Source organism: Pinus tabuliformis, chromosome 2_1 (genome assembly GCF_031772625.1).
Source record: "Pinus tabuliformis cultivar Carrire ecotype Pingquan chromosome 2_1, CPIR1, whole genome shotgun sequence".
In the NCBI taxonomy this organism is placed as follows: Eukaryota; Viridiplantae; Streptophyta; class Pinopsida; order Pinales; family Pinaceae; genus Pinus; species Pinus tabuliformis.
Window position 1 is genome coordinate 989,895,420 of NC_142299.1, and position 21,366 is coordinate 989,916,785.

Sequence of the window (21,366 nt, forward strand, 5' to 3'; positions counted from 1 at the left end):
TAGATAAAAGGATTTCCTTTATTTCTTATGATCTTCCTTGAAACCCTTTTCCTGATCCTTCTTTCAATAGACCTTCAAGCTTCCTTTTTCAGTTCTCCATCACCTTAGCTCTGATAACATGTTAGAAAATCGAAAAGGCAGACAGATTTTCTTATGTTGACAATTACTTGTGATATTCTTGTATTCTTATTAACTTTCTTTACGTTCTTCTTTTATCTTATTCTCATCAAGCAATCATCAAATCAAAAATATGAAGATCAATGACACCAGATATAGAAACTCAACCAAGGCTAAAACCCCTATGAAGGGGAAAACCGAATCAAACTCTTCCACTAGTAGATTCAAATAAAATTGAGACAAACCAAGACATTTAACTAGAACAAAAGACCTTCCTCACTCCATCAAGTCAGCCTTCCAAGATGATTATGCAAATTTCAGTAGTCTCTTCTTGTCAACTAGCTTCAACCCAGCGACAACACAGAATTTCGTCCCCTAGCTTTCAGAATTTTGGCCCTACTACAGATCTGAAGTTTCAGCCTTCCTGTAGTTCTATAATTTTGCACATGTGAGTCAAAAGAGAGAGAAAATAGTCTTCAAACTTCTTCGCTAGGGTATTTTCTTCGTCTTTTAGGTATTTCGCACTCCTTTTCTTCTACTGCAACTTTAGATTGAACTTACTTGAGTGAATGTCCAAATGAGGTTGAGTCGTTGCCTATTTATAGTTGTTTTTGGCTCCTGTTTGAGGTTGACTTGGTGGAGGATGTTTATTTGACTCATTTTACATTAAAAAAAAAAAAACAAAACAAAACAAACTTTCTTGATATACAAAGCCCAATAAGGGTCTATTACATGATAACATGGACAAAGACTTTTGACATAAACCCTAGAAGCCTACAATGGAAGCTTTGACCTAGAAATAAAATAATAAGAGCATGAAACCCATGCTAATAAATAATTTTCTTTTATAAATAAATTATTTTATCTTTCTTTTTGACAAATACAATACATCTTACATCAAATATAATTATGAAGACCAACACTAGTTACATTCTTCAACAAAACCTCAAGGTTGCACATACTACTAAATGTTGCTTGTTATTCTAACAACTTTAGGCTCTCCTAGGCCTTTCTTTCGCTAAGAGCTCACTTCAACTAAAATAACATATTTCCTTGGGAGAAGCACATGAAATGCATTCTATCAAACTCTCATAACACAAAGGTTTGGTGTATCTAACGCAAATAGGTGGTAGAATAACACATCCATATCCTGTAAAAAACTTCCTACAATGGAGGCTTTGACCTAGAAATAAAATGATAAGAGCATGAAACCCATGCTAATAAATAATTTTCTTTTATAAATAAATTATTTTTTCTTTTTTTTTGACAAATACAATACATCTTACATCAAATATAATTATGAAGACCGACACTAGTTACATTCTTCAACAAAACCTTAAGGTTGCACATACTACTAAACGTTGGCCGTTATTCTAACAACTTTAGGTTCTCCTAGGCTTTTCTTTTGCTAAGAGCTCACTTCAACTGAAATAACATATTTCCTTGGGAGAAGCACATGAAATGCATCCTATCAAACTCTCATAACACAAAGGTTTGGTGTATCTAATGCAAATAGGTGGTAGAATAACACATCCATATCCTGTAAAAAGCTTCCTTTTGGGCAGATTTAACATTGGTTACTGTTTGAACTCCAACACCTTGGGAGTTCAATCACTTTAGAAATCTGAGGAGACTCTCATAAACTAAAAATGTGATGGATGAAGCTGGAACATTCTTTAATAAATTTGGACCAATGCCTTTGTAGAGTCCACGAATCCCTTCAAACCTGCAGCAATCAAGTGTGCAATTTTGTTGCAATAAGTCTGCACTGCTAACACACACACACTCTAACAGACAAGATTATCAGAATGGATAATGAAAAGAAATACAAATGTAGAACTAATCCTGTTAAAGAATTTTAATAACTCAAATTGAAATACTTGCCTTAATGTTTCCTTAAAGGCATGATAGCTATCTCTATATTTTGGTATACCATCACTATTTGGCCTTTGCTGCATCAAGACATCACATACATACAAATTATTCCATCCCTCACCACCTCTTTTATCATTTTCCATTCGATCATGAAAACAAGGATAATGGCATACCTGTACACGTGCCCGGATCACCTGAAATCCAGTTAAAGCAATGCACTTCAAAAGGTTGTTTGGATTTGAAAAATTCACTCAACATATAACTTCCACTGAAATTCCAGCTAGTTGCTTATCCAAGACAAACAATACTCGTCTTTCAAAAAAACTAAAATGGTTGTTCAAGATTGACATCCCAAAACCATTACGAATTTGAATTTAATGCCTTAACCAATGATGATGTGTTCCTTGCCAAGTACTTCCAATTGGAGGAGGTGTATAAGGCACCTCAGAAAATACAGATCATTAGAACAACGCTCTCATATGTCAAGACAGCAGAAAAGGAAGATTCTCTAACATCGTAGAGAAATGAATTTTACTATACTAGATAACAATGCATTTTTTATGATGTCTCGATAAAGCTGAAATCATAGAGCATTTAAAAGCATGGCTATGTTTTCTGCAAAAAGCTTGAGCAGAATAGCAGAGAGTACAACTGAATAATAAGATGAATTTAAAGATGCTAAGTTATCTTAAGAAGAGTCTTCTATGTAAAGACAACTGAGTTAACAAGTAATATAAAATGTTTCACTATTCGTTGACTGTTCCCCAGCTCACCTGATATGGATATGTCAACAATGCAGCAAAAGTCTTTGACAATGCTCCCAAAGTAGCATAGTCCACAGAAGTCTGTAAGAAACAAGTTTAAACTTTCAATTTATCCATTAAAATAATAGATGTACTTATTTTTGGATGACCAAAATTACATCATGAGAGAATGCCCTACAGATCATTCCTATTGATCCAAAATACAGAAACAAATTGAATAAAGATGCATGTGCTTAAGAACATTAACCACAAAAGGTGAAGCAGCAATTGTATAAATCAAATCCTGCAAATATTAGCTTGTGGCCCGATATCTAGATATGGTTGTCCAAAGGGGGCAAGCCAATACAAGTTCTGTGTTTCATAACTAGCTACAAATACCAGCTTCTAGCCCGACATCTAGATATGGTTGTCTAGAGGGGGCAAGCCAATACAAGCTCTGTGTTCCATAACTAGAAGTTAAAACCACAGGGTTAAACAGGTTCAATAGCCAAGGCCTTATGCAGTCTTCCTCCATCAAAAGACATTACTACCTATAATGAATAATCTCTTTTTAAACTTATGTCATCATACACCGTTGGAAAATTTATCACCTAATAGGATAAAATAAACATCATGCCAAAACATGTTGAAAGTTTTTAAAGTAAATGCATATATGAGTATGACCTTTACTCCATGATGAAACTCTAGTATATCTTGTCTAGGATAACATAAATTCACAAAAAGAAGAAATATTTTAGTGAGAAATGCATGAAAACTAAGAAATGCAACCAATTTAGCATTTAAAATGGAAAATGCATAATAAAGCCATCCAACAACCACAGAAAGTACCAACTATATTCATAGTATAACTTAAAAAAAACCTATGTAAGCAATAGAGTTCCTAACAACAAAGGCATATCAAAACTATCCAACAACCATAAATAATAAGTCAGGCCAATGCTGCATAACAATGCAACATTACCATGAAGGCTGAGCCAGTACAGCTTATTATAAGATTAATTTAAGGCTCATGCTTGTGCATAAATGAGAGCGATACTTTCATCTTATAGGGGACAATAATAAATACAACCATGTATAACTATTGTATTTGAAAAAGAAAAGGGTTAGAGATATGACATACTTAAATAAGATAGTAAGATGTTAGGATGTTGCATGATGTTATCATACAGTAATGAAGCCAGAATTCAATTTTATCTATGCCAATGTGTAAATCCTTTTCGCAGGCCCCAAAATCATGGAAAATGGTCATACTTTTGATTCCATATGCAAAGGTTATAGTCAGTCAAAGTTGTGAGTAACAATTCCCACATATTATGAAATTTCTTTATGAAGGAAAAGAACTTTACGATACATAAACAAGGACGGGAATCCTGTGATGATAGGTCAAGATGATGCAACATGGGCCCTTTTTATACTAGAGAAATCTTTCTTGAGGTTGGTCCAATAATCTACTTGTACGCCATCTAATAGAGAACTTTTTGTGGGCCCACATCAAGTGGGGTCATTACAGAGAAGTCCATGCCACAATTTTAGACTCATGTTGGTTTATATTTCTCGCCAATATATTTCTTCATTTTTGTAATTTTACATTATCCTGAAGCACATAAAAGATCCATCATGCCAATTTTGTCTAGTAGATCCCTTGATTAGGGTTGCAACATCACTCCCCACCTTGGGAAACTGCATGTCCTTGATGAAGCTAGACATTTTGTTTGGCCCATGCCACAATTTTAGACCTGTGTTGGCTTATATTTCTCACTAAAATATTTCTTCTTTTTTGTGATTTTAGGTTATCCTGGAACATATAAAAAATGCGTCATGCCAATTTTGTCTAGTAGCTTTCTTGATTAGGATTGCAACATCACTCCCCACCTTGGGAGACTCCATGTTCCAGATGAAGCTAGACTTTTTGTTCGATATTATGTAGCCTTCCAGCTGTTTTTCTTTTCAATTGTTCTTTTTGGGACCCTTCCATACCCCCAGTGTAGCTTTGGCTACAGTGAGGTAGATGATCCCTCCCCATATTCGTGTTTGTGCGTTTCTGTACAATTCAGGACTTATTTCTACAAAAATATCTTCATTCTTAGGATTCCTTTTTATGAAATTATGCCCTATATAATGTCTACATTTGAATTTTCTTCCCCTAAATATTTTATTTTCGAAGGGAAAGTGTTTAAGATAGATTTGATTCTTCATTCTTATTGTTAAGGTCACCATCTTTCCTGGATCCTTTACAGCTGGAATCTTTTGGTTCTACTATCCTTAGTTCAAGGATAATGGCATTTTGGATAGCATTTTGTTCTATAACTACTATTGTGTTCTATACGTAAGCCTTTAATCCATCCATGAATCAGAGCATTTGATACACATTTAAGATGTTTGCTATTCCAGTGACCATGGTTAAGGGCTCGTGGGTGCAATTGCAGGTACAAGGATGTTTGTTTTGAAACCCAATTTTGTCAGTGTATGGGAGTGCATCACCTGCATCCACGTGTGTGTATTAATATAACATCTATGTAAAGATTTAAAGAGCTGAAACGAGAAAATATAAGATAGTCGTGATTTACTCAAGCAAGTGATAAAATTGGAGATACCCATTCCTAAGAGTCAATGCAAGACTATTTTCACATAAATATAAACAATAATACATCAAGCTATAATGTCAGAATGATACAGAGAGATTTAAAACTTCAAAGTTCAAAACATTCAGAACAAGACTAGATTAATTAATGCTCATCAATGCCAATACTTTGCTTCATCTAGATCCTTGATCAAGATGTTCTCCATGTATTTATTGCTCTCGAGCTCTATCTCTCACAATATTTGCAACTGTAGGCAACTCAACAATACCATCTGGTTGACTATGAATTTGTCTCACTTCCCAGAAGGAACTTCCTTGTACCTTTGATCCTTTCAAAAAAATAAGTCAAAGTGTGTTTTGCCTTCTTTGATCTCAATTATCTCCTTTCCATTGGATCAATAAAACCACAAGTACTATGATCTCCTCATAGGCCAAGAAAATGCTACTTATGATAGTAACCAATGTTACTAGACTCAGAATCGGCAATAAATTGGCAAGGCAAAAGAGCGAAGAATTTTAATCAGATTGGGAAAAAATCGGTGAATCCAATAAATAAAGATATACACATATTGAATAAAAAAAAAACATTTTTCATTGATATTCAATAAAGCCATGTCCAAACAATGCATCAATAGATGTCCAAAATATCATGAGCACATGTCGAAGCTAATGCTGGAGCACACTATGCGTCTATTACACGTAGTAAAACTGAAACTGAAGCTACACCTTTATTAGCTTCTCGGCATATGGTTTTTGGACTTGAGCAATGAAAAGTGAGTTATGGACTGATGTTTAATTTTTAACCTAACTAAACCACACGGCAAACAATGCGGCAACCCTAAAAGTTAAAACCCCTACTCATTGAGTAGAGGGCTGAAAATTGCCTCAATCACCTGAATCGCAATTAATCGGTTAGTCGCGAGTCAAACTCGCGTTGACCATGAGTCAAACTCAGTCAACGTGAGTTTGACTCTACTAGAGTTGAAACAGATTGTTTAAGGGTCGAGCAGAGTTGGACTCGTGATTAATCGCGAGTGATCGAAGACTCATGTTTCACTGACAGTAACCATGTAGCAAATGTTTGCAGTTCTTACCTCTAAAATTTGCAATTCAAAAGATAAGTCCAATCCTAAAGTACAAACCCTAATGCAACTTGATAACATCACCAACAGATTGTTACATCAAAATTTATCATTCCAACCTTAGAAAAAGGTTAAATCACCATAAAATTGTATGTAGTTCTCCCCTTTCTAACTGAAACTTAGGAAATAACATATCAAAGAGGGTACTAACATCATGAACACAATCCCCCTAGCTGTTGTCCAATAAACATTCAATCATAAATTTAAATCACCGAGGAAAATCCCACCGAGGCAACATGAATCATTGTACCATAGCAACATCATAAGTGAGGAGAGGTAAAGAAATGCTAATCCCATCTAATCATCAAGTGTGTTCCAACATATGAGGACCATGCAAAACACCACAGGGCCCATCTTAGTGACACCAACATCATACATCAACACAAGAAGTCACTGGATAGCATCAACATCATGAAACATCTACCTCCTGACATCATCATTCTATTGAAGAATGTAACTAGGTTCAGTCTTCATAATTGTATTTGAGTCATAATGAAATGTATTTATCAAAAGAAAGAAAAAGAAATTTTTATTATTATTGTTATGACTTATTAAAGCATGGGTTTCATGCTTGGGTCATCATGTTTTAGGTCAAAGTCCCCATTGAGGACTTCTAGGTTTTGTCTTGAGTCATTAGAGTCATTGTCCATTTAAAGAGACCCTTCTTGGGCTTTTGAATCATGTAAAAAGAATTAATATTGAGTAAAATAAGTCATTTGTCACCTCCACACCAAGTCGGCCCTTACCTGATCAAGTCAGCCTACATGAGGGTAATTCGACCTCCAGAAAAGGGTATATATACAAGCAGTTCGATTCATTTGGAAGACACTCTCACAAGTTCGATATCCAAGAAGAGGAAGCAGAAAAAGTGCGAAGTTGCAGAAGAAGGAGAAGATTTGCTAGAGAAGGAAAATCGAAGTTTTCTAGGTTGTCTCTCTCTCACATGTGGATTTACTGGGCTATTGATTGGGTCGAAATTCTGCTGCTAGGAAGGTCGAAATTCTAGATGTTGTTGGGTCGAAGTTTCTGCTGGGTGTTTCTGCTAGGTCGAAGTTTTTGTTGGGTCAAAGTTACTGCTGGGTCGAACTTACTGCTGGGTCGAAGTTTCTGTTGGGTCGAACTTTCTACTGGGTCAAAGTTACTGTTGGGTCAAAATTACTGTTGGGTTGAAGTTTTTGTTGGGTCGAAGTTACAACTAGGTCGAAGTTTAGTTGCTAGGGAAGTCAAAATTGTACTGCTACAAGATCAAAGTGCTAGGTCGAAGTTGTTGTTGGAAGGTTATCATCTGAAGAAGAAAGGAAGCGTTGACTTGGTGATTGGAGGAAGTCTGTGTCTAGGAATCTTGGGTCATCTCGTGAAACTATTAAAGGACAAGTTGTTGATTGGGTTTTCCCCTAGATAGGGGTTTTTCCCTAGTTGTCTGCCTACATCTGGTGTCTGTGATCTTCGTGTTATTGTTTTGGTAATTGCTTGATGAACTAAAGTAAAAGAAGAACATAAGAAAACATAAGAATATCACAAGTAATTATCAATATAAAGAAAATATTTCTGCCTTTCTGATTTTCTAACATGGTTTTAGAGCTAAGGTGAAGAAGAAGGAAAAAGGCAGCTTGAAGATCTATTAAAAGGAGAATAAGGAGTTTTAAGAAGTTTGAATAAAGGGTCATCAAGGAAAAGGATCATATAAGAAGTCAAGCCTACTATCTTCAAGAACAATGTCTAACTCAATGAAGGGAGAAAACAAATTAGAAGGAGCATCCAATTACAAGGCATGGAAAAAGAGGATAGATCTCATCCTCGAGAAGAATAAAGTCTTGGATTTAGTCAAAGGAAAAGTAAAGAAGCCTACAAATGAGTCAAGTGATGCAGAAAAGGCAAAGTTCAGAGAAACAGAGATATTGGCCATGACACTAATGGTGGATGGAATAAAGGATAACCTCATCCCATATATATCCAACATAGATTCTGCTCAAGAGATGTATGAGGCATTATCCAAATTATTCACAATCAAAAATCTTGGTCAAATAGCAAGTCTTAAGAATGATTTGAGAACAATAAAGATGACAGAGGAAGACATTGTGGCATCCTTCTTTGTAAGAATAGCTAGAATCAGAGATGAACTCTAGGCAATCGATGAGATAGTATCTGAAAAAGAGTTTGTAATCACTGCACTTATAGGATTACCAACATCATGGAGTGCCTTTTCATCAAGTCTCAATAGTTGGAAGGAAAACTCCTACATTTGAACAATTATGGAATCTGTGTAGTCAAGAAGAAGTAAGAATTTCATTAGTGAGCAACAAAGAGAATGAAGACAATGTTGATTATGAAACCCTAGTCTTCTTAAGGTTTGTCCAGAACATATGATGAAATCCTATTCCTTTGAAATTTAGGATTTTGGTAATGTTGTAAAACCTTAGTCCTTTAGGGTTTACTGTTAATGTCTAGGTCATATAATGAAACCCTAGATTTTTAGGGTTTAGTGATTTAGGGTTTATGAACAAAACCCTTGTAATAACTAAAGTAAGATCCTAGGAATGAAATCCTAGGTGTATATTCTTCCGCATGATTGAAACCCTAGTCTGATCAAAATTGTTGTATATCTAACTTTGATGTATTAATGTTTTGGGTTTATCTAGTAGATATTGATGTGAAATGCTAGTACATCCTAGATATGTATATGCGAGTACGTTAACTTGATTGTTGATACTCATGTTTCAGTTTGTGAAATCTAGGGTTTGTAACAAAACCCTAGTAGAGATTGATATTCTAGGGCATGATGATATTGTTTTAGCTTTGATGATAAAATCTAGGGTTTGCAACAAAGCCTAGTAGAATCTGACATGTAAATTCTAAAAGCATATCGTTGAAAATTTAGATGTATAGTACTATGATTGGATTGATATTGTGATTGAGTTGCTTTAAATCTTAATGATGGAGTCTAAGGTTTATGACATAACCCTAGCAAGTTGTTGAAGTCTAGTATATAATAGATGTGACCCTTGCTGATTATGAACTTAACTAGGTTTAGGTATTTGATGTCTAAAGCATGAATGTTTTGATGCTTCCATTGTAATAGCATGATTTTTATATAGTTGACTTCATCCTTTTGTATATTAGTATTTGGTTGTACTTGCTATTAAAGTTTTGCAGATACATTATCTTCAAGATGTTGAAGATATTCATGATAATAACAATGAGCATGATGAAGGAAGCTACAAGAATGATGATGATCAAGATGACCTTAATGCCATGAGAAAGAATGAAGCTTTGAAAGATTGAAGCTTCTCCTATGTTATAAAAGAAGGTAGTTGTTGATCTCCCTAAGTTGAGAGGGAGATTGGAAAAGATATATCTCTCCAGTTGAGAGGGAGGGCATACTATGATAGTCATAGTGAATACCTTGAAGAAAGAATGAAATCGAAGAATAAATGAAAGTACTACAATTGGATTTGCAAACAAAATATTTGAGATGTACTGAGGCTATATTTGGTGCTACTAAACCAAGTGAAAGAAGAAGAAAGCTTCCAACAAGTTGTATTTGGATAAGTTGATGATGATATAAGTAGCATCAGAATGATTGAGGACCCCAAAAGTTTGTGTTTACTTGTATATATATTTGAAGGTTTATTACTGATTGGGGTTGTGATTTTGCAGGATCTCTCCATAAAAAGGTTGAATGTTTGAAGCATGCTTGGATTAGTAAATATATCTGATTTAATTGATAAGGAGAGATAAAACATCTTGGAGCGACAAGATGCTTGGGAGGACATCTAGCTGGCCTATGTGTTGATGTCTAGATTCTGAAGTAGGGAGGGTGACATTGGTCATGGTGATCCAACCCTTGGATACGCACCAAGATCCTTGGGTTGGTGTTAGAGCTTAAAATCCTGATGGTACCTTGAGTGGCTAAAGCTTGAGTGCACCTTAGTCCCACCTGATTAGAGTACCTCGGTCAAGTATCTAATTTATAGCACTGTGTGAGCTATGACTCTTCATAGAGAATAACATTTTGAGGTGTTCCGTGTACCTTTGTATATATGTTATTATGAATACCTCCCTAGTTAAGAGGAAGTGTTGATAAATGTAACTAGTATCAGTCTTCATAACTGTATTTGAGTCATGATGTAATGTATTTGTCAAAAGAAAGAAAAAAAATTATTGTAAAAACAAATTGACTTATTAAAGCATGGGTTTCATGCTTGGGTCAATGGTTAAAAGGTCAAATCCTACATCGTAGGCTTCTAGGGTTTACGTCAAGTGTCCTTGTCCATGTCATAATGTAAAAGGCCCTTCTTAGGCTTCATCTATCAAGAAAGAAATTTATTTTAATGTAAAATAGGTCTTTTAGGTCTCCTCCACCAAGTCAGCCTCATCAAGGGAATTCAACCTCACAAGTTCCCTATATAAAGGCAATAAGTGGAACTGATTTGGAACACATCACCAGCAAGTTCGATCTGCAGTTGCTGGAGGAAAAGAAAGGGTGTGAAATTCAAGGAAGAGGAAGGAAACCCTAGCAAAGAAGGAGGTCTTTGTCAAGCATAAGAAGTCAAATTTTCCTCTCTCTATCTCACACGTGTGAAGTTGTTGGGTTGTTGAAAGGAACGAGATTACTAGACTATAGCTAGGCCGAAATTTTGGAGTTGTTAGGGGTCAAAATTCTGGGTTGTTGTTGGGTTGTAGCTGTTAGACAAGAAGAGACTACTCAAATTTGTTGATCTTCATGTTTTGATTTGATGATTGCTTGATAAAATGAAGATAAAAGAAGAACATAAAGAAGATAATAAGAATACAAGAATAACACAAGTCATCAACATAAGAAAATAATTCTGCCTTCCTAATTTTCTAACAATATGTACTATACTTCTTAGGGTAGTTGACATGCATGTGGTCAATAAGGCACATGGAAAATTATATTTAATTATGAGCAAAATCATTGAATTTGAATAATTCCCTCAAGTTCCAAGTTGGCTTCATAAAAAGGCATGTCTATTCGATCCAGGGAATAACTATATAAAGGACATGTTTGATCCTCGTAGCGTAGAATATCTCGCACTTTCTCTCTGAGGTAGCGCAGGTTAATTTCTAAGAAGGTTAGCCTTTGATTTCTGAAGCTTGTATTCGTGGCTCGCTCTTCACAGTAGCTTGCTCGCTTTTCTGGACAATGTTCTACACTCAACAATGGCATTGCATCACTCAACTGAGGCATTGCATATTTTCTTGGATCACATTGTGCACACTTTATCACAGTGGCTCGTTTTATTGGTACACATCGTTTTTTCTAGCTTGCATTATTTTGTTGGGGCCCGCATTCCTTTCTCTGACCTAAATCTTTGTTTTTCTATTGTTTGTGCTTTTCTTCTATTGTTCTTTATTGTTCTATTGCATTGTTAATGTTATTGTTCTCTCTTTATAATTGTTCATGATGATATGATGTTATGGAGTGAATGTAATGTAAATATGTTGAAAAAGTTCATAAATGCAATTATCTTTAGCAAAGAACAATCTAGCCCTAAAATTAACATGGTATCAAAGTCGGGCTAAAGAAAAGTCATTGAGATCACCCCCTGTGAAGACACCAATCGATCAAGTAGAGTGAAGGGAATGAAGATGGAGAAGACCTAAGAGAATGTTAGGGTTTGAAGGAAACCCTAGGAACCCTGTGTTCTTAAAACAGAAGTTAGAGTTTGAAAGAAAACCCTCGGAGTAGCTTTAAGACTTGGGTTCTATCGCATTGGAACCCTAGTATGAAACTTCATGACATGATCAATAAGAAGCCCTTGTCAAATTCAGAGAAATCCTAGAAGTAGGCATGAGATATGGTAAAGGCCTAAGTTCTATAGTTTTGAAACCCTAGTATGATTATAATTAGTGAAAAGAAATTCAATTATTCAAGTATATGTGATAGTTCCAAAGGGACCCTAGATGGACTTGACTTCTATCCAAGAGAAGATGATATGTTGCAGATTCAGAGGTCATTGATGGTTGGACTTGGTTGCCAATGGAAGAGGTAAAGGATACAGGTGGTAATCAAAAGGAAGCATTTTTTTCTTCTGAAAACGATATTGACATATGGTCGATGGACAGTGGAAACTCTTGGAGAGAGGATCAAGAGTGAGCTAAGAGCTTCCTACAAATCCTTGTAAAAGATAAGTACTTGCAAAGTTCATGTTATTTCTCTATGACACTGCTCTTGTTTAGCTTTATCATTTTAATTCTATTGCTTATTCTTCCTCCATGAATATTAGAATGCTTCTAACTTCTTGGATGAGGATGCATTCAAGGAAAGCAAATCCTTCTCAAGGATCATCATGATGTAGAGCATTGCAGGAAGAGTTAGCTCTAAGAGGGAGCTTATGCAGGAAGAGTAAAATCCATGAGGGAGATGACGTAGGATAATGAAGAAGCCACTCTCATATCTAGAAAAGAAAGCCAGTCCTACCTCATTACTAGGTACACTTTCTTCATTTTTATTTATTTTTCTATTATTGCTTTTGCTCTTGTTCTGGGATCAACAGGTACATCTAATGAATGTGAGGATCAAGTCTTCAATATCAAGATTAAGAAATATGTCGAGCCATCCCATGATTAGAGTTGCACTTGAAAGATGGACAAGAGCCTAGACCTAGGAAGGACTGGAGTGATGCAAGAAAAATTTGACTTTTTCTGCTATGTCCACTTCCACGAACATCCAATCTTAAGAATACCAAGAACTCTACGGAAATTTGATTACTAAACCAACTAACTATTACAATCATATAAAAACATTCATTAACATATATGTAGAGATACTACACAATCCATAAGCATGTAAAAATTCCATTCTGAAACCAAATTCATATGTACATGTTTGACCTAGTTATACATTCATTTGCTCATAGGCTTACAATATTTATAATAACATATACAAACAAAATAAATTTTCCTAGATCCATAAATCAATCCACAAATAACTCATGCTTTTCAAGGTAGACTCGCTTTTGTCTTATTGACAAAATCTTGCCTATCCACAGCTTTTCTAAATCCTAAAAGCACTCGAATACCTTCTAAGATTTCTAAAATTTTCTTATCCTAACAACTTGCTAATTGCTACCAAGAATTTTTTTTCTCCTACAACCTCATGATCTATCTACTAAATTTTTCATGCATTAAAAGACAAATTTTCTTCTACTAAATCTTTTCTCTATCTATAGTTTTTTAAGAAATAAAGAAATTAAAATTATTTACAATAAGGAAATAAAATTCATTTTCCATGTTAAGACCCGGTTTGGAGCTTTGTCTCCAAAATGCTTAATGACTTGGAAGCTCTAATGCTCCTGCATCAGACTCGTAAGGTAGAAAAAAAAAATCATGGTCTCCTGACCATGACTTTTGCTATTGATATCCTCCTGGATCCCATACATAGTTCTACCGTTGATCATCGGCTTTGTCATGTTGTTGTACTTCTGCACCTAGTTCTTGAATTCTGCCATAATTCCACTCTTGTTCTTCTGATTACAAGACATTTGTCTTCGCCATGCTTATGCTCACCATTTCAAGTAAAAAAATTCCAAACAAAATATATAGCCATCCAATCAAATTTTCATCCTCATTCCACACTTGTAAAGTTGCTCTCTTAACTCTCTGTCGTTGATTTTAGGTAGCATCGGATGTGCTCTAGCTTCAAAATTTCGTGGAGGGGCTAGAACACATAATATCTCTAGAACCCAGAAATCGTTTGGAGAAATTCTACCCGGATGAGGAGTTATTAAAATAATTAATATTTTTAATGGGTTCCTAAGTCTAAACTTAGGAAAATAAAAATATTAATGTGTATTAATAAAAATATGGGTGATAAGGTTCTAAGTGACGAGGATCAAGTTGTTTTAATCTCAACCGTTGATTCATCACCAGGAAAAGTATAAGAGGAGGCTTGAGGGTCAGCTGGAGATACACCGAATTGATCAAAGAGTTCAGTTTTTTCTGGGGTGAGGTTTGCTGAGAAAATTGAGCTAGTGATCTGAGTTGTAGTGAGGGGCAGTTCGGCAAGGGAACTTCAGTCTGAGGCCAAAGAATACATAGCAGAGAGGTAGAGCAGCACCGGGAGAGACAACGCAGTCCCAGAGAGGGTGACGCAGAGGCCGTAGGGGCTGACGCAGGGGACGTAGGCCCTTAGAGGCAGCGCTGGGGAGATTATGTGGGGTAGAGAGGGAGCAGTCCCGCAAATCGACTTTCTGAGCAAGGGAGGCTCACTGTAGGGGTGACGCAGCCCTTAGAGTAGGTGACAGTTCCAGCGCAGAGCTTGGAGTAGCCATCGCTGCCCAACACTGGGAACAGCCGGGTCATCTATGGGGTTTGATCATCCAGTTGTTGAATTTTCCAGAATATCTGTCTCCGGATAGAGGTACTTCTGCCAGGATTTTTCTCTGTTGGGTGAGCCATATCTGGCACCCTAGTTGTATTCAAGAATCTACTTAATAATACAAACCCTCTATATGCTGCACCGGTTTTCTCGAATTGGGTTTTTCCGGGGACGATTGTCCAAAAATAACAATGTCCCTTGTGTGATTGTCTCAATGTATTTTAGTTGATGATCTATATGTATGTGTAGGCTGCAATAGTGTTTTACATCGATATTTATGTAATTAAATAACTTGTTAATGCAAAGAACAAGTAGGAGATGTTAAACCAGTAATTGCAGTAGGGGTTTCTGATGTGTAGATTCAGAAATTTTCACATGGTATTAGAGCGATTGCAAATCATAGGCGACTGAAGACACCAGCCAAGAAATCTGGAGAATTTGCAGTAGAAAAGCAATTGTCCTAAACGACAGGGTTGTTCCAGAGCCAAAGACGCAGAAGTAGTGACGCAGTGTAGAGAAAGTGACGCAGAGGCTCACGTAGTGCCTGTGTCAGCACTCTAAGCCAGGTGGAGGTGATGCAGTAGCTGGGAGGAGCCCACGCAGTAGCTGCATCAGCCGTCAAGGCCAGCACAGAGACAGAGGGGGGAAGATCAGGCTCACGCAGAGCCACGTCATCTTTTTGAGCCAAGAAGGATTGATGCAGTTGGCCAGGAGGAGCTGATTCATCCCACACAGAGGTTGCGCAGAGCCTGAAGAACTTAGATTCTTCAAGTTGTCGGGGTTAAGGAAGCTGAGCAGATTTTCGGTTTGAGGAGTTGGTGGGACGTTGTTTCTGTTGGTGCAAAACAGTGTCTAAGGAGACTGGACCAAGGTAGAGGTAATCACTGCCTTGACAGATTTCTTGCTAAGAAATCTAGATCTGGCTTGCAGTAGCAAAGGAGGATTGGACAGGAGTGATTCGATAGTTGGCTGGAGGATTTCCAAGAGTGAAATCAAGACCTAGAGGGAGTCTAGAAAGGAGTTGTTCCTTAGAGGGTTTCTTGCACCCAAGGAATCCAGATCCAAGTTTTGCTAGATTGACAGTAGGAGAGGGAGAAGAGAACCAGTTCTATTTTTGAGTAGAGATGGCAACGAATGGGTTGAGGGATTAGGACAGATTGGATGGAGCTTCCAATTTTGTCATCTGGAAGGCCAAGATCCTGGCAATCCTAGATAAACATCGCATCAAGGACTATACCTTGAAGGTGGTTGTTGCTCCGGTTGACGGTGATGTGGCACAGAAGTACGAGGAGGCCCAGGTGAAGGCCAAGTGCATGATCCTAGATGGGGTCAAAGATCATGTAGTACCACACATTGCTGAGAAGGACACAGCAAGAGAGATGTGGGAGACCCTGACCACCTTGTACCAGGGCTCTTCTGTGCAATGGAAGATGCTATTAGAAAATCAGTTGAGACAATACCACATGCAGAAAGGAGAGGAGATAGATCCCTTCCTTCTCAGGTTGCAAGGGATTCGCAACCAGCTGACTTCCGTGGGGTCTACACCAAATCTAGAGTTCATGGTCAGGACTGCCCTGAATGCAGTCACTGAGGACTGGGAGACATTTGTCCAAAGTATCTTGGGCAGAGCGACTCTCCCCAGTTGGGAGGAGATGTGGGCAGCTCTTTGACAAGAAGAGCTCAGGAGGTTGACCAAGGCAGGAAGTAGTGGCAAGGGAGCCCGAGTCAAGAAGGAGGAGGAGGAGGATGCAGCTCTCGCATCAGCGAGACAGCAAGGGCAACAGAAGAGGAAGAAGAAGGACATCACCAAGGTCAAATGCTTCAACTGTGGGGAGTTGGGACATTATGCCACTCAATGCCCCAGGAAGAAAGGCAAGGGGGAGGCTTCTAACTCAAAGGCTACTCCAACGAAGGCAGAGAAGGATGTCGAGGATGATGATTATACCATGAGTGCTCATGCGGCTCTGGAGAAGAGGTGGGGCGACATGGAGTTGTAGTCGAGAGGACTACATGAAGGGTAGGATCCTTGATGTGCCCAAACTTTTGGATCACATACGGCTACGAGAGCCCTTAACGACAGTAGCAAAATCATGGGTGTCGGTTGGAGCGAGGTGTGATGGAGCGACAGTGGCATTGCTAGAGTGCCAAAGTCTGAGGCAGCACAATGGATGTTGTAGCAATGCGAGAGGCACAGAGCAGTTTGCAGCAACGCAATGGCAGCGGAGGGTCAACACAGATTAGCAACAAAGGTAGCTTCTGGATCACGAGGCATCCATATTGACGAGGATGTCAGTTTTTGGGTGAAGTTTCAGTGGCTTACTTCTCAGCAAATGAATTGCAGTGTAGCAATTCGTAGTGGCAGTGCTATGGGCAGCATGATGCAGCATTTCGAGAGGGAGTTGCAGTATATATGTAGCAGTTGCAGTGGCAGAGTCATGGGCAGCAGTACAAGAAGCAACGGTGCAGTGGATGAAGGGCAGCAAGCCAAGCATCAGCAGCATAGAGGACCGATGCAGTGGATCAGTGTAATGCTTCTATGGGGAAGTATTGCTAGAGCACATTCCTCGCTAAGACGGAGTGTTGATTTTGGGTAGCATCGGATGTGCTCTAGCTCCGAAATTTGGTGGAGGGGCTAGAACACATAAGATCTCCAGAACCCATAAATCGTTTGGAGAAATTCCACCCGAATGAGGAGTTATTGAAATAATTAATATTTTTAATGAGTTCCTAAGTCTAAACTTAAGAAAATAAAAATATTAATGTGTATCAATAAAAATATGGGTGAGAAGGTTCTAAGTGACGAGGATCAAGCTGTTTTAATCTTAGACGTTGATTAGGAACTTAATCTCGATCATTAATTCATCAACAGGAAAAGTATAAGAGGAGGCTTGAGGATCAGTTGGAGATACACCGAATTGATCAAAGAGTTCGATTTTTCTGGGGCAAGGTTTGCTGAGAAAATTTAGCTAGTGATCTAAGGTTGCAGCGAGGGGTAGTTCGGCAAGGGAACTTCGGTCTAAGGCCAAAGAATACATAGTAGAGATGTAGAGCAGCAACGGGAGAGATAGTGTAGTCCCAAAAAGGGTGACGCAGAGGCCGTAGGGGTTGACGCAGAAGCCGTAGGAGCTCACGCAGGCCCTTCGAGGCAGCGTAGGGGAGATTATGTGGGGCAGAGAGGGAGAAGTTCAGTGAATCGACTTTCTAAGCAAGGGAGGCTCACTGTAGGGGCGACGTAGCTCCTAGGGGAGGTGATGCAGTTCCAGCGCAGAGCTTGGAGGAGCCATCGCTGCCTAGCACTGGGAACAGCCGGGTCATCTATGGGGTTTGATCATCCAGTTGCTGAATTTGTCGAAATATCTGTCTCCAGATAGAGGTACTTCTGCCAGGATTTTTCTCTGTTGGGTGAGCCATATATGGCACCCTAATTATATTCAAGAATATGCTTAATAATACAAACCCTCTATATGCTGCACCGGTTTTCCTGAATTGAGTTTTTCCGGGGATGATTGTCCAAAAAATAACAGTGTCCCTTGTGTGATTGTCTCAGTGTATTTCAGTTCATGATCTGTATGCATGTGTAGGTTGCAATAGTGTTTTACATCGATATTTATGTAATTAAATAACTTGTTAATGCAAAAAACAAGTAGGAGATGTTAAACCAGTAACTGCAGTAGGGGTTTCTGATGTGTAGATTCAGAAATTTTCACATCTGTCTCACTTCAATCTGTTGATTGAGCTCTATCTCCATGCTGCCAGCAAACTCTTCCTCCTTTAACTTTGTTGCATCCTCATTCACAACAACTTTTGCAAGTTGTTCACCCTTGGTTTCAGTTTCAGTTGCATTAGTTTGAAAATTGATAATCACTTCTACCGCACCTGCATGCACACAATCAGTGTGAAGACTGAAAGTTGTCTTTGCCTTTAGCTCATCATTCCTTATGAGCATCCCATTTAAGTATTGCTCCTCCTCTCTGTTGAGAACAAAATTTGAACTATGTTCTCTATCTTCCTCTTTCTTCATGACAACTTTGAAGGGTTGTTCATCATCAATAACACCTGTAACCAAAAACAGACCATCAGGAAAAACATAAGGCTTTTCAGACTCATTTGATGTCTCAAACATCAAATCTCCACCAACATTGTTATCTTGTCCATGGATTTCTCCTTGCTCTAGTTCACCTCTATGAATTGCCTCCTCACACTCAGTAGCTTTGAGTTCTTCTTTCAACAAGTGTCTCAGCTTCTGTCTCTGTTTCTTAGCCCGTAATATTTCAATAGGCCATGTAACCCTTTTCCTCAGGTTCCACCCATACTTTTGGCTCTCCTCATTTTGTTGTAGCAACTCTGTAAGCACATTCAACTTTGCTTTTATTTCAACGAGTTCCCTCTCGTATTCTTCATCACTCATTTTCCTTATGTCAACTACTTTGGCATCTTTGTGGCTTCCATCTAAATTCTTCAAATGACTTCCCATAGTCATCTGCCCCTTTCATGAGCTTTCCGCTGCCCACTGTGACATCCAAATCACCTCTGTGTAGCAGACCTTGTTCCTGCTACACACGCCTCACCAATCTTCCCACTTGTACTTGGTCTTTTGGCATTCCTGGTTCCCTCCTCTAGAACCCCTTGAGCACTCCTTGCTTGTCTAGGTTTCTGCACTCACATTTCCTCTTTGCATCACAGCTACGCTAACTATCAGAATTCTCACCACACCCTCCTTCTCAATCGCTGCTACATGTCATCAATATCCACAAATTATAAAAAACCCAAAATCAATTTACTTGTCATTGTCTTAATCTCGTTCTAATTTTTTCTCCATAATATTGCACAAAAGTCTTCTGTTATCTCCAAATCTCCTCCGCTAATACCACTTGATGCAGGAAAAATTTGACTTTTTTATGTTATGCTCACTTCCACAAACCTGCAATCTTAAGAATACCAATAACTATACAGAAATCTGATTACTAAGCCATCTAACCATTACAATCATATAAAGACATTCATTAACATATATGTAGAGATACTACACAATCCATAAGCATGTAAAAATTCCATTCTGAAACCAAATTCATATGTACATGTTTGGCCTGATTATACATTCATTTGGCCATTAGTTTTGCCCTTAGGCTTACAATATTTATAATAACATATACAAACAAAATAAATTTTCCTAGATCCATAAATCAATCCACAAATCACTCATGCTTTTCAAGGTAGACTCGCTTTTGCCTTATTGACAAAATCTTGCCTATCCATAGCTTTTCTAAATCCTAAAAGCACCCCAATAGTTTCTAAGATTTCTAAACTTTTCTTATCCTAACAACTTGCTAATTGCTACCAAGATTTTTTTTTCTCCTACAACCTCTCATGATTTATTTCCTAAATTTTTCATGCCTTAAAAGACAATTTTTCTTCTTAAAAATCTTATCTACTAAATCTTATCTCTATCTATAGTTCTCTAAGAAATAAAGAAATTAAAATTATTTACAATAAGGAAATAAAATTCCTTTTCCATGTTAAGACCCGGTTTGGAGCTTTGTCTCCAAAAAGCTTGATGACTTGGAAGCTCTAATGCTCCTACATCATGGAGTCTCTCAAGTTGATGACCTTGATTGAAGAGGCTTCCCATTCAAAGGGAATAAATTGTCCTGTAACAGTCAATCGAGACATTTTGAGATGAGGAGAAGATGAAAGCTATATATCCTTCATACAAGGATCATTCATAATGACAAAAGATGTTGCAGTATTAGATGTTTCTGCAATACTAAACAAGGATAAGGAATATGCTCTCATCAAGAGAGGGTTATGATGAAGATCTTGGCTCCCGTAGTCAGATGCACTATTATCAAATGTTTGTGAAGTTTCCTTCCTCCATGTTGTACATAAGGATGTAGCATTCTTGGAGCTACCTCAAGGCTTTGAGGCACATAAGAAGAAACTTATAGTTTCAGATTGAAGAAAGTCCCACATGGACTCTAGCAAGCCTTCTAGATTTGGAATACCTGGATTGATGGACAAATGATGCAGAACCCAACCTCTCATCATAATTGAAGGTATGTCTTTGATATTTGGTTTTATATGCTAACAATTTATTTCTGACAGGATCAAGATCATCTCAGCATTTAGTGCCAGAGGGAGTTGACTCTTAATGATCTACACTAAGTAGTGAAGAAAGCCTGCTCTTCAAATACCATTTTGATGGATTCTTGATTTGCAGTATGTTCGTTGAGCCATATAGAGCCTGGATATGTATATTGGAATATTGCAAAGTTGGTATTGGGATACCTAGACAATGTAGTCATTCATGAACTAAGACACACTGTCAGATACTTGAGACTTTATGGATACACTGATGTTGAGAATGTTGTCGACTGGAAGAGCACATCTGAAAGCTACCCTAGTTTTCTGGATGATTTCCTGGAGTATAAATTTGTTGTTTTGTGAGACAGTGTGCACCATTCCTAGCATCGCTAGCTGTGAGAGAGTATGGTTGAGAAAGTTCTTTGGCAAGCTATTTGAGCATATGTTGGGCACGACTATGATATA

General features: G+C 37.8%; 1 protein-coding gene across 2 annotated transcripts in view; it reads right to left on the bottom strand.

Moving 5' to 3' along the window:
- Positions 1 to 1,309: 1,309 nt before the first annotated feature.
- FOLT1 (folate transporter 1) overlaps positions 1,310 to 21,366 on the bottom strand; it is a 339,568-nt gene continuing 319,511 nt past the window's right edge. For both annotated transcript variants that reach the window (XM_089403631.1, XM_089403630.1), the window contains 4 exons: positions 2,766 to 2,837; positions 2,166 to 2,186; positions 2,002 to 2,069; positions 1,310 to 1,843 (listed from right to left, as the gene is read on the bottom strand). In XM_089403631.1, the coding sequence (XP_089259757.1) occupies positions 1,729 to 1,843; positions 2,002 to 2,069; positions 2,166 to 2,186; positions 2,766 to 2,837 (276 nt within the window). In that variant the 3' untranslated portion in view covers positions 1,310 to 1,728. The remainder of the gene's footprint in view (positions 1,844 to 2,001; positions 2,070 to 2,165; positions 2,187 to 2,765; positions 2,838 to 21,366) is intronic.